At 50.3% G+C, this 13,909-nt stretch overlaps 1 protein-coding gene across 1 annotated transcript; it reads right to left on the reverse strand.

Annotated features, from left to right (window-relative positions):
- Positions 1–7,752: 7,752 nt before the first annotated feature.
- DNAJB8 (DnaJ heat shock protein family (Hsp40) member B8) lies at positions 7,753–8,445 on the reverse strand (the record flags this gene model as incomplete). The annotated part of the gene is made up of 1 exon (XM_080931927.1): positions 7,753–8,445. The coding sequence occupies one exon, from the start codon at positions 8,443–8,445 to the stop codon at positions 7,753–7,755; it is 693 nt and encodes a 230-aa protein (XP_080788053.1).
- Positions 8,446–13,909: the final 5,464 nt, after the last annotated feature.

The following is a 13,909-nucleotide window of genomic DNA, read 5'->3' on the forward strand; positions in this document are numbered from 1 at the left end:
TTGCACACATTCGACAGGAGTGGGTCCTATGCTATGCCTGGACTCCTGGGTGGAAGAAGCCAACCTTGTCCAGAAGAGGGCAGCTATACAACAAACTGAAACATACTGAGATGTCAGCCATCCCAGTGTCCCCAAGAGGGGCTATAACACTCCACTAAACAATGCTGGACACAGCAGGGACTGCCTCATTGTACAGGATTAAATAAAAGCAGACTGACCTGCCATTGAGCCTTCATTGCCAGAGATTGTTTCTCAGGGTGACTAGTTGACAGCAGTTGGGTGATATTTTTTCTACCAAAATTCTACATCATGACATAGGAAGGACAGATGTGACCTCTGTGTGTGCCCCTAACTATGGAACTAGGCACAGTTATCAATGACTGCTAAGGTCATGAGGGAAAAACTAATGGATACATTGATGGGTGGGCCAGAGTAGGAGCTCTTGAAGCCAGTACTCAGACTTAATTTATCAAAAGATGTGACCAGACACCAGGTGACCCTGCAGAATGCTGTAGTAGGCACACACCACAGAACATGTAAAGATGGTTTCCACAGCATGGTCAGTCCCTAACCAGCAAAAACTGGAGCTGAGGCACAGCATTGATGGCTGCTGAGTGACAGATGAGCCCTGTGGGCAGTGGGCAGCCTACAGCCAAGCATCCCACACCAGTGAGTATATGGCTCACCAGAGAGAGCTGCCCATAGACAGTGAGACCAGTAGCCTAACTGTGGTGGGAGCAGCTACCTGGGGCAAGTCATGGACACAAAGGCTCTGCAATAGGTATCCATAAACCAGCCTTTTCCAACCAGCAATTACATTGGCCAACAAATCTAATTAATAATTAACTTTTTAATTAAATATCAATTTAGAGCAACACACAGTCTCTTGAAGTCAATTTCTTGCCTTCCTTCTCTAGAGAGTCTGTTAAGGTCAGGGGGTGTGTCCAGATCCTGTGGTGGAGGGGTCAAGAAGAGAGCTGGAGGGTGTTGTAGTAAAGAGGTGCCCCATTGCCTCCTTCCCCCATGGCTACAGGGATCTGGATCCAACAACACATCCCAAGTCACACAGGTCAGAGCTGCCTCTCTTTACCTCCAAGCCTCTTCTGGGCTCATGCTGGGCCAGGGGAGCTGGAGTCAGGATGACTCGGTCTCCTCTCTCAGTGAATAGACTGGGCCAAGACAGATGGACAAGCCTCAGAAAACAGCCAAGTTGAACAGTTACCAAAGTAGAAGACAAAGAATAGGGGTTCTGGCTGGGCTGGGTGGGGAAGAGCAGGTCATATATCTTGGGTGGAAGCCAAGAAGAGGAGGACCCCATGCAGCCCTGGTGTCTAGAGAACATGGCTACACTCTAGCCACCAACCTAGATCCTACAAACTACTCCAGAGGTTTCCTGACCGGCTGCTTGGGTGACCGCAGGCGTAACCACGGCGCCTGGGAGCTTGAGAGGCTGGTGGTGCCAGGTTCCTGCTTTGGGGTGTGACAAGCATAGTGTGGTCGGCGGGCAGGTGGCCCTGGCCAGTGCTGCCCAGAGCCCATGCTACAGACCTTATGGAGTGGAACCTGTCTCAAAGACAAGCCAAGGAGAACCAGGGCCTTAGACACAGGAAGCCGCTCAGTCGGGAGAGCTGCTCAGAGGGGCCTGAGGTCACTCTGAGCTTGGGTGCTAGCCCAAGATATGTGGAGTTCATGGTAGAATCTAAGGGACTCCAGGGGCAGCCACATCCACCTGGCTGTCTGCTCCTATGGTAGACACTTTCCTGGGATGACTGGTCTTCACCATCTGAGTTCACTGCTATGACCAAGGCCCTCAGACAAGGGTCTTGATAGTGACCATCAGAATGTTCCCAGAGCCAGGGAAAGAACAGGAAGAGATGTAAAAATAGAGACCATGGGGAAGAGACAAGACTATGGTCTCCAGCAGTAAGACAAAGACCTTCCATCAGGGTTGTGGAAGCTGCTAGTATCAGCCTTTTCTGTGACACTCTCCTGTCTAAGTGTTGCTGTCAGGCCCACACCACATAGGACCATACTCCAGCCCTGCTCCCTTCTGCTCTCTCCTGTGCTCTGCATCCCAGACCCACCCTTAGATCCACTCAGGGAACCTACACTTGCCCAGGTCCTGCCCCAGGCCAGGCATTTAGTATCCTCTCTGTGCCACCCGAAAAACAGGCCCCCTTGGAATAGAGCCATTGGAGAAGATGATAAACTGGTCATTCCACTAGCTCTCCTATGTAGTTCTGTGAGGAAGAGAGGTGAGTAATATCTCCCCACTAAGATGTCCTTGCCCTGGTCCTTCACAAGACAAAGGAACTCTCAAGAAGGGATTGAATGAAGGAATCAGATGGCTTTGGGTGATTCTGAGTGGACCCTCATTGTCATCTCCAGGGCTTTGTCACAGAGACCCAAAGATGCTGGATGCCATCAATGAAGCAGAGAGAGGCCAGGATGGATCCTTAGATCTCAGGAGAGCCAGGCTGGCAATGTGCTGTGGACAGACAGGATAAGGCTGTGTTACATAAGCACCAAGCTCATTCTTTGTCACAGAAGCAAGGGGAGGTAAGCAGTCAGCCTTGGCTCCCACCAGCTCTGAAACTGGGATTGAGGCCACCTCTAGATCAGGCTTATCTCATGGTTACCCTTATCCCAGCCCCTCGGGAGGCTGGCTGAGGCAAGAGGATCACTAGAGTCAGGAACTCCGGCCCAGTCTAGGCAGCATAGCAGAACACAATCTTAAGAGATTTTTTTTTAACCAAAAGAAAAAAAAGGTTTATAAAGGAAAAATTATGGGTGTACATGAGTTTTCCATCACTGGTTAGCCGTCCTCAGCACAGCCCCTGGTGCAGAGTGGAGGGCACACTGTGGCTATTCTGTTTTATGCTCTTTTGCTTTGATGTTACCAGGAATATGAACTGGGACATTCCAGTCTTGCCATGGCTTCAACTCAGGAATCACCAAACACGGGAGAGGCTGTGGCACCACCCGCCACTAATGGGGACCAGTTCCAGCTCTGCTTAGCCTGGACAGGGGGGTCAGTATTCCCTAGTCACTGAAACTCAAGATCCTCTATGGTCCACAATTGGAAAGGAGAGGAAAGGCAAGGCCAGTCCTCCTGGTAACTAGAACAAAGGCTGTGTGGTTCCACCCAGCTGCCAGATCCAGATCCAGATAGGATGTGAGACAGTGGGGACCAGGGGCCAGGGAGGGGCCAGATTGATGTCTAATGAGACAGCATCAGTTCGGGAAGATGAAGACACTCTGGAGTTGGATGGTGGAAACAGTATTGGGACCCTTGACCGGTTTCAAGCCACTGACCTGCACCTTGAAAAATGGTTGAAGTGGTGGATTTTATGTTTCATGTACTTTTCCACAGTTAAGATAATGGAGCAGGGAAAGTGGTGGCCCTGTGTGAGCTGGAGGCTGCTTCGGGGAGAAGAAAGGATGCCCAAGAATGTATGAGATGGAACTGCCCCCACTCCAGTTACCATGAGGAAAGAGGGTCATATATTAAGGTAAATGTTCAAGACATACCTGAGGCAAGACTTAGGCCTCCTTTTAGCACTTTCACTCACAGTGCCCTCAGAGGTGACAGTTATGGCTGCATGGGTGCTGCACTCTCTGTTTAGGTCTTTTCTGGGAGATGTCTGACAGCCTCATCCTCCAAGGTGGGGTGAGGGGGTACCTGTGTAGGGCTGTTTGGTACTCTGTAGTGTCTCTCAGCTGGAAAGGTACAGTCTCTCCCAATTATGTAAAATTTCATGGTGCACTAGAAGCTTCTGGAGGAAATCAGCTAGTCTCCTGGCTGAGCTGAGCTGTCAGGGGCGTGTCAACCTGTCACAGCAGATAGGCTGACTGGAGGTATCTGGCACCAACTATCACCCTTCCCCAGTGGACAGAGAGGAGTCTCCAGACCAGTGGGAATACCTCTGGTTGTGGCAGACTGGCTTCAGTCAGGCTGTGAGGCAGGATGTGGGTGAATGAGCATGCTGGTCCCTAGTCACCTGGGCAACCATTGGCCCTGCCTGAGTCCTGCTCAGCTCTCCTTTCTGCAGGGTTCTTCCTGTCTCTATGCCTTCCCTCCATCTCCCACTCCACCCTGACTCTCTCTGATCTCAGTCTCTCTGCAGTCCCAGTGCCCACACCCCTTTAGCCCACTCCCTTATCTGGGTCCCCGCACAATCCAGGGAGCCCATCCCCATGACAACAGGGCAGATGGCCCTGCGATAGTGGCTTTCCCTCCCACCATGGCTCAATCCGTCTTTGAAATTAAATCAGCTGTGATAACATCAAGGGCCAGAGGGAGGGGAGGCTGGCTGTGCCCCACCCACCCCTCCTGCTCAGGCGAGGGGACCAGGGGGCAGACCAGCTCACAGTGAGGTCAGGTGACCTTAGCCAGGTCTCTATCCCCTAGAGCCTCAGTCTCTTCATCTATAAAACAGGCTGATCATCCATATTTATTGCTTAGGTTAATAGGAAGCTTGGGAGCACTGGACAGGCCTGATGTCCTTTAGCCCAGATGGACCTTAGCCCTCTAAAAACCTACCTGGCCAGGCCTTGAGACACAGAGAGACCAGCTGCCCAGCAAAGGTTGTAAACGGCTCTCATGCATCTCACTGCCTAGGCCATGGTATACTACATGTTATTCATACTCGGCAATACCAATCAGTGTTATACATCTCCTCAACAGGGTTAGGCTTCTTTAGACAATCAGGGCCTCTGCAGAGCACAGCAGCCTGGGAGTGGAGAGCACAGAAAATAACTTTCTAGCCTGGGAAAGCTGGATGGCTGAGTTGGGGGTGGAGAGTGCAAACAGGTAGACTATACAGAAGTTGAGGTGGGAAGAGGGATAGCACTGGGAGGACCAGGTGAGGCCTGGAGAGGAAAGAAGCTGGGATGCTGGGCACAGCCTGTGCAAATGTCCTGGGACAGGATCTGCAGGCTGCTGCTAAAGGCAGTAAAGAAGCCTGTCAGGCTGGAGCAGAACAAAGGTGAAGCCAGAGGTTGCAGAGCAGGTGACACAAGGCCTCACAAGGCCACAGCCAGGATGGTGGCTTTTATCTGTCAGTACTTCACAACACTCTTAATTTTCACTTTTAGGTTTCTACAAATCTATCTGGCTATGAGGTGAGGTTAAACAAACAGGGTCAGAGGAAAGAATGGGGTGCCCAGGTAGAGACAATAGGAACAGTGCAAGCAGCAGAATTAAGATATACATTGTGCCTAGACCCTCATGTACCATAGAGCAGGGTGGGCATGATCTGTGGTTGGCTAGTCTCCATGTGAAGCCCTTTCAGAGAGGTAAGACAGAGATGGGGCATGGGCAACCAGCCTGGGTCTAGTAAACATTTTGTCCTGGGCAAAATGCCCTACACAGAGAGGCTTGTTGAAACCACCCAGGAGATGACAGACAATGGACTTTTCAGGAGGACTTTAGTGAGCTGGAAAGAGACTAGCAGATCTTGCTTCCCCCACAGGAGCACCTGGAGATGGGATTTCCACAGAAAAACAGAGTGGATTCTGCCCATGGATCTCAGGAAGTGTAGTCCTGCAGAGAGGACAGTGTGGTGCCAAGCAATGCTATGGGGAGAGAGAACCAGTTTAAGAGTCTGGCTTTATTCTCTGGAGCATTCGTCTAGCCTGTGGTATCACAGCAGGTGCCCCAAACTTCAGGGATTCAGGTCTTCCTTCTGTAAAATGGGCAAAGATGTTGATGTTGGGACCCAAGGTCAAGGACCTGAGGCAACCCTGAGGATGGGTTGGGAATGCCATATCATGCCTGTGCTGGAGACACAGAGAGAGGACACAGCCTGAGACTAAGGAAGGGGAAAGCCAGTTGATCCCTGGCACCAGGATTCTTGGGATACTAGAATCCCTGATTCTGGCAAGCACCCAGATTTCCTTTGGGCGCTCAAATGGAGTGTGTGGCTGTTCAAGGCTGCTAGGCTGTAATTGGATTTTCCCAGCAGCTGGCTGCCCTAAGCAGGCCCACTTGAGGCTGCTGTAGCTGGCCAGTGATTAGTGACATTAGCAGGTCAACAGGGGCAGAGGTCAGGTGGTTAGTGCCATGGGGACTTTGATAAAGTTAGTCCCCAAACAGGGCTGGAAGCTTGGGCTCTGCCTTCTGTGTTCTCCAGCTCCCTTGCCTAACCAGTAACGTGGTTAGCTGCCTCCAGCTGCTGGCTGAGAACCTCTGAGGCGTATTCCAGGGAGCTGTAGCCGGGAGCTCAGGATCAACAGCTTCTGCGATCACACTTGCGGCACTTGGCTGGCCCTGATGATCTTAGGATACCTGGCTTCCTAGAGATAGAAGAAGGTTCTCTCAGTGGCCTGCACCCTACCCAAATAGTCTTCTTCCTAGTATTGTATGGAGAAATAGTGAGTTCTTCCCTCTGCCTCTCAGTTAACTAGGCTTCCCTTAGGGTCTCTTGACCTGTTGTTTCCCCACTATGAACACCAGAACATGCCTTGGACCTGCTGTCCCCTGGGACTCTGTAGTTTACATGGGCTGGACCCTTCCCCCGCTTCCAATGCTAGAATTTACATATGAGCAATCTCTGCTCAGATCATCACCCGCTTCCCCCATAGGACCTGTCTCCTACCTGGGAGCCACACATGGTTACTAGCCAGTATGAAGCCTGAAGCCGGTGGGGGGGCCCTTAGTGATTGTCCCAACACCCAGGAAGCAAGCACTGTCCAAGCACACCTGCCCTCCCTCACTGCGGCAATGGTCACCATGGGCATTGTTTAAAGGCAAGTCCCTCCACACTAGCAGCTGGGATGAAACACTGGCTCGGTTGTCTGCCTGTTGTGTAATCCTTCCCTTTGCCTCAGTTTCTTTTGCCTAATGTGGAGTCAAGGACCTCAGCAGGGAAAAACTGGGGGCATTTTATGAAGTTCCTGATTCACTTCACCTGTCTCTTCTGGTCCTTCCAGCAGGGCAGCCTGCTCTTCTGCCCCAGGCCCCAGGCCCCGGGCCCCAGGTGCTGTTCCCATTGCTCAGAATGTTTTTCTTGAGCTGTCAGCCTCTTATAAGATCTTTTCCAGGCAACCTGGCCTGGGATCCCCATCCCTATCTCTTAGCTGTAACATTGCTGTCCCCACCCCATCCAGTGGTTCCCAGGACCAAACATGAGCATAATCATGGTGTGGACAAGGACTGTACCTGCTGCCCATGTAAGGGACCTGAAGTATTTGCAGAGAGAAGCATAATAGGAAAGTCACAGGGTCAAGATGGGAATGCTGAGGCCTGGGATGTAGTTGTTGTTAGGCTACAGAGCTTTGTGGTGGAGATGAGGCCAGAAGACTTCATGATCAGAGCAGAAGGAGCCAGGAGGTTGAAAACAGGGCAGAAAGGACAGACATAAGAGCCTGGATCTGGGATGGCTGCTATTTGGTTAATAAGTAAGAAGAAGTGGGAATTGAACATGTGAACCTGTGAGGACAGTGAAGAGCAGGTAAGGTAGGACAGAAAGTAACAGGATGTTACAGGTGACTGGGATTAATAACACCCAAAGACCTGGCCCTGAGCTTCCTGTGGGGAATAGCTAGTGCCAGGCATCAAGGCCGTAAGTTCCTGAGTGTGTTTGTGGAGTTGTGGCAGCCACACAGTGGGCCTGCAGTGACATACCCCACCGCTAAGGATGGTAGAGGACTCTACACAAACTCACTTGGCACATTTATTAACCACTAGGTTGTGACTACTGTAGCCCCTTGTGGTCCCCTAGACTGGCCCAGGGATGTATTAGGTGGCTGTCACTTGCTGTCCACCCGCTTGAGCTTCTCCTTGCCGTTGACAGTTACTGACCGGAGCTGTCCATCCTCTTCCACCTCCACACGCTCTTGGCCATTTTCAACGATGCGCTTGGTGGTTACCTTTCGGCCGTTCACCATCTCCGTCGATGACATCACTGACTTGAACCCTGAGCTGCCAGAACCAGAGCCACCAAAGGAAGTAGATGAAAAAGTGGAGCGGTTGCCCCCACTGTGGCCCAGAGTATTGAAAGATGAGAAGGCTTCCATGAAAGCTGGGAATTCACCGAAACCTGAAGCGAAGGCTCCACGTAAACCATGGGACCGGCTTCGGTCGCTGCACGGGGTGTCCCAGAACTCGAAGGAGAAAGGATCCAGTCCCCCAAAGAACTCACGGAAGATATCCTCAGGATTTCGGAAGGGATAGCCAGCACCAAAGGGACCACTGTGAGGGACACTGGCACCTCCCCCAGCTCTCCAGCCATCACAGCCTGCCCGGTCGTACACAGAACGCTTCTTAGAATCTGACAAAACTTCATAGGCCTCGGAAACTTGCTTAAACTTCTTTTCAGCCTCTTCTTTGTTGTCAGGGTTCTTGTCGGGGTGCCAACGCAAAGCCAGCTTTCGATAGGCTTTCTTGATGTCCTCAGGGGAGGCACTTGATTGTACACCCAGCACTTCATAGTAATTGGCCATGATAAGAGTGGAGGGGGGCTGACAGGATTGAGGACTAAGGAGGGCTGAAGCAAGTGGCTGGGGTCCTCCCTTGGGTGGGGGACTTGCTGGAATCTGCTGGTTCTGAGTGGTGAAACTTTAGCTTTCCATCTTCCCAATCTCAGGGACAGGTGGCACCTCCACTGAGAGGGGTTTGGGGGTTAGGGACAGTGTCGTTCTGGACCAGGCCAAGGTGGCCCCTTCCAAGCTGGGGCCAGGGCCCTTTGTGACATAAGCACTGAGTAGCAAGCTTCCACCCCCTCAGTCAAGCACCACACATCACACAGAGCTGTGGGCAAGGCCAACCACTGTGGTTTGCCTGCACTGAGTTTGGCTACAAGGAAGCTGTTTGCTCAGCTCCCTGGGAGCCAAAGAGGAGAGGTAGAGTCAGTGACAGGGTTAGATCAGGGACACCAAAGTTAGGGGCAGCTCAACAAGAGGAACAAGGGCTTCCTGGGATTCATCTCTTGAGTTGAGTCTGGGTTGCTGTGATGTATTAAGGAGACCCCCAAGAAACGTGGGGTGTATGGGAACAGAAGTCTTTTATATTTGTGTCTTGTTATCTCTAGATTCTCAGAGGCATCAGGAAGGCAGGCATGTTTGTCAGCAGCTGGGACACAGTCAGCTCACAGTGCATGGTCAGTAAAGATTTGTTAAATGAACGAGGCTCAGAGACATAGAGCCACAGCAGCAAATAAGTGAGAGGGAAGAAAACTGGAACCTGGGGCCATCTGAGTGGTGGCAGCCAGCAAGGAGAAGAAGACACATTCTACTTAACCCAGACATAAATTATTAATACAAAGTATGGGTGACAAGGACAGAGCCCCCAAAGACATGCTTCTTCTTAATCCCTGGAGACCAAAGGTGGTCTCATTCATGGGAGGAAAAATGTAGAAATAAGCTCATCCTAGACCCAGAAGACACTTGTCTTCTTGAGTAGGCAATATGAAGGAGGAGACAGACACAGCTCCAAGAAAAGCCTATATGGTGGGTGGGCACAGCACAGTAGGGTACTACTAATAGACAAGAGGTTCTGTGTTGTCACTGGGCTGGCTGTTGCAGCATCCCTGAAAAGTCTCCAGGCTCTCCAGGTTTGTGGTCCTCAGCCAGTGCTATACTGTGAAGTCCTGTTTGGACCAGCACTGACCTCTCCCTGTTCCAGTATCCTCTCTCTCCTTCCATTTCCCAGTGCTCCTGGGCTCTCAATTGCAGACAACTTTCAGGGGCCATAGTAGTTCATTTGGGTCCCACAGGCCAAGAAGGACAACAGACTCTGGGGACTCTTCAGGCAATCATTGTCACCAACCACATTGATTTCACCAAGGACATGACAGGCTCCATGCTCCATACCAGTGCTTGCTTGCTAACTCAGGCTGCTGCTGCTGGCATCAGGCAAAGGCTGCACCAGCTCCATTGTAGTTAGGGATGGAGATGACAAGAGAGCTAGGAGGTAGTGATCAATGGTCTTACTAGCAGGGACAGAGGTCACAGGGATGATGATGATCAGTCTGGTGCTCTTATGTAGGTGGCTAGGGGTGGAAGCCATGTGTGACTCAGCTTGCTAAGGTGGTGACACACACCCTGAATATGCCCTCCTCATCTGCCCACCCTGCAGGGGTTGCTGGAGCTCAGCCTCCCAGGCCTCATTAGTGGGGCCCCTGAAGGGAGGGGTTAGAGACAACAGGCTCCAGAGTCACTGCAGGCTGCTGGTGGTGTTGTGCTGTGGACAGCCCTCTTTCAGCTCTGTGAAGGTTGGTGTCTGCTGGTTGGGAAAGACCCTCTCTTATACAATTCTGCAAGTCTCAAGGCAACTGCTGGAGAGGCATGGCACTACTGGATGGAGGGAAGGAGAAAACAACTCCACACTAGTTTTAGGTGGCCAGAGTAGGTGATGGGTGTGAGTAATAAGTAATGTTGGCAGTGGGATGATGGAAGAGAAGGTGGTGGGGGAAGAGATGATGATGGTGACAGAGGTGGGGGTGAAGGTGGCAGTGGTGGTAGTACTATGGTAACCATAGAGGTGATGATGATAGACAACATTATGGTGGTGAATCTCAGTCTGGATAGTCAGTGGAGGTGGTGGTGATGGTGAAGTGGTGATCATGGGGAAGTTAATGACAGTGTGACACCATCAGAGGCAGTGATGATATAAAGAGGGTTGTCATGGCAACAGTGACTGAAGAAGTAGAAACCGCAGCAGTAGTAGAGATGCAGTGTCAGAGCATGTCTGTGATGCTAACTGGAACTGAGGAGACAAACACATGATGGGCCCTGAAATCCTATTGTTTCCCCAGCACTAACCAGGCTTCTCTCTTGTCTTGCTGGCATCTCTGGTGTTGTCTTGTTCATCTCCAAGGAGAAGCCTTCCAGACTCTGCTGTCTAGGTGAGTTTCCTAGGCCTCCTCATCCAGATGGAGTCTATCTACCAAGGGAGACCACTGCCCAGGCTCAGCAATTGCCCAGGAGACAGAACACCCCAATGACTTGGGGTCTTAGCATACCCAGGGCAGATCCTAGCCTTACAGAGCCAAAAGGACCTTGACAATGGAGACCCCCTAAGTGGGCCATAAAGGAAGATACAGAACTTAGAACTGGATAGCCACTTGGTAGCAGCATGCCAATGTGACTTCCCCTTCTACAAAGAGGTCCCAACTAACATCCTGAGGTCCCAAAGCCTGAAAAGTGGTTGGGGTCCAAGTGGGAGAAGAATAGCATCTGAGAGGCAGAGCATGGTGAACAGACATGCACATCAGTCAGGCCCTGTGCTCCTGGTTCCATGACTCTGAGGTGGATGACTCACTTCCATTCTGTAAATCTTATTCAGTGGGATGGTGAGACCCCTTCTTCCTCCTCTCTGGGAATTCAACATCTGATATTTTAAGTCCATAGTCTCAGAACGGACTCTGGGAAGGAAAAGGACCTCAGATAACTGGGTGATGTCAGCAAAGCCCAGCTCAGTAAAGAAGCAGGCCCAGAGAGGGCAGGGCACCCCCAAGGTCACACAGCAGCCCCAGAAAGCCCTCCCTAGGCAAGCTGATGGAGGCTGATTAGGCAGCCAGAGGCCCCTCTGTCTCTCTAATTAATGGAGTGGCTTTTTAAAAGGATTCTAATCACCCCGATGCTATCTGCTTATCGCCAGAATTCCTAATTAGATGGTCCTGGCAGGAACTTGCCTAATTCCCTCCAGCCTCTGTAGTCCTGCCCAGGGGGGCAGCCCACCCACCCATCCACCCCACCAGATGGGCTGCTGAGGGGCCTCCTCTCCTCTCAGGGCCTGAGGTGGCCAACTGCATTTCCTTCAGGATGGATGGGTGACAGGGATGGATGGATGGGGCTGCTGGGTTGGCAGTGACAGGTGAGTGATGGGCCTGGGTTACAGCTATGAGGATGGATAGATGAGTGAGCTGATAGACTAAGAGATAAGGTAATACAGTGATTAAGAGTGCAGACTGCCAAGTAAGATGACCTGAGTTCGAATCCCACATCTACCACAGCTGAATGTTCTTGGGGAAGTTGCCCAACTTTGCTGTGACTCAGTTTCTTCATTTCTCCTGTAAAATGGGGGAAATATCTCCTCTCCCAGGGGTATTTGGCAGTGACTGAGGAGGGCTGCTGCTGGCATCCCCATTCCAGGTAGCCATGTCACCCTACACAGTGACTCATCCTCAGTGTTCAGCAGTGCCCAGGCTGAAAACTGATCAGCCATTAAACACAGCTCTACATTGTTGTCCAATGCCAGAGGCAATGCTGTCTTCACTGTGGACATTGACTACACACAGGACCTGGGGACAGCTCATTTCTTAGTTGAAAGGAAGACTGGAAGTATGAGTGTTTCCAGCAAAGGGGCAAGAACAGGTGTCTGAGGAGACCATGAGGCACAGAGGCTGAAAGCAGGGGCAGGGCCAGGTCTAAGCTTGGAAAATGTTGAGCTGGGAGGCCTTGGAAAGATTGGGAGCAGGAGGGTCAGTCAGTTGTAGGTTCTAGAAGATTCTCTCTGCAGCAATCATACTGAGTGTGAAACACAGGTAGCAGATATGTAAAGACTGGACATGACCAAGTACAGACAGAATTAGGCACCTGGTGTCCCCATTCTCTGATGGCTAATATAAACAAAACCATTAGGTGGGAGATTTTTGAATTACAGATTCAAGTGTATTATTCTTGTCTCTGTAAACCTCTAGGCTCTTACCCCATAGGGTGTAGGAACGCCAACACTTCTTGCTGCCCTGTGTATAGCAGTAAATTAAACAGCTTGTTTAAGCCCTTTTCAAAAACAAATTAATTGATTTTATTTATGCTTATAGGGGTTTTGCCTGCATGTATGTCTGTGCACCGCATGTGTGTAGTGCCTAAAGAGGACAGAAGAGGACATCAGATTCCCTAGAATTGGAGTTAGAGATAGTTGTGACCCACCATGTGGGTGCTAGCAATCAAACCTGGGTGCTCTGCAAGAGGAGCCAGTGTGCTCATCACCACTAGACCATCTCTCCAGCTCGATCACTTAGCATCTTTAAAAAAAAAAGAAAAAAAAGAGCAACTATAGCACATTAACTTTATATTGTGAACTATTATTTTGCAGCAAAAGTGAATGAGCCACAACTTTATATGTTAATGTAAATAAATACCTCAAATGTGATGGTAAGAAAAAAAAAAGGGATTTCTTAGTATCTGATGTTGCAATCACATACCCCACTTACCTGATTTTTGGTTGGAAAATATTAAATGAAAAATTCCAAAAATAAACAATTAACTTTAAACTATGTACTATTCTGAGTTGCTTGATATCATCACCCTCTACTCCCATTCTGCCCAGAACATAAAGCATCCTTTATCTAGTGATGTGTGTGTGTGTGTGTGTGTGTGTGTGTGTGTGTGCATGTGTGTGCTGCCCACCTGTCACTCACACCCTTCATCCAGTGACCCAGTGTGTATGCAGCTCAACACCATGTAAGTGCTGGCAGTCACTTAGCTGCTATCAGGGCCTTGATTGCGTTCAGATATAGTATATGCATCCCATTTAATTAATGGCTGGAGAGAGAATAGTGTTGGTTTTATTGTGGGATTGTTCTGTTATGTTATTACTGTTGTTAGTCTTTTACTGAGCCTTAACTATACACTAAACTTTATAATAGGAAAACATGTCACCCACGGGACTGGATATTACTCACAGTTTCTGGGACCTATTGGAGTCTTAGGGCAAACATGCTGCAGGTGAGCAGAGATCTACCACATTTGTCAACTCTGAAAACATGCAGAAAAATGGAAGGCCATCTTACTGAGGAAGCCTGATACAGGAATAAGAAAACTGTGTCACCACCACCACCTCCCATGCAGAGGGGTATGAGGGGAAGGGAACCCTGGTAGCTAAGGTGGGGGCAGACACTTTTTGCAGCCTACATTCTCCCAGCTCCCACTGCCATGTACCAGAGGGTAGGTGGGAACTGTG

Source organism: Micromys minutus (genome assembly GCF_963924665.1).
Source record: "Micromys minutus genome assembly, chromosome: 18".
Lineage (NCBI taxonomy): Eukaryota > Metazoa > Chordata > Mammalia > Rodentia > Muridae > Micromys > Micromys minutus.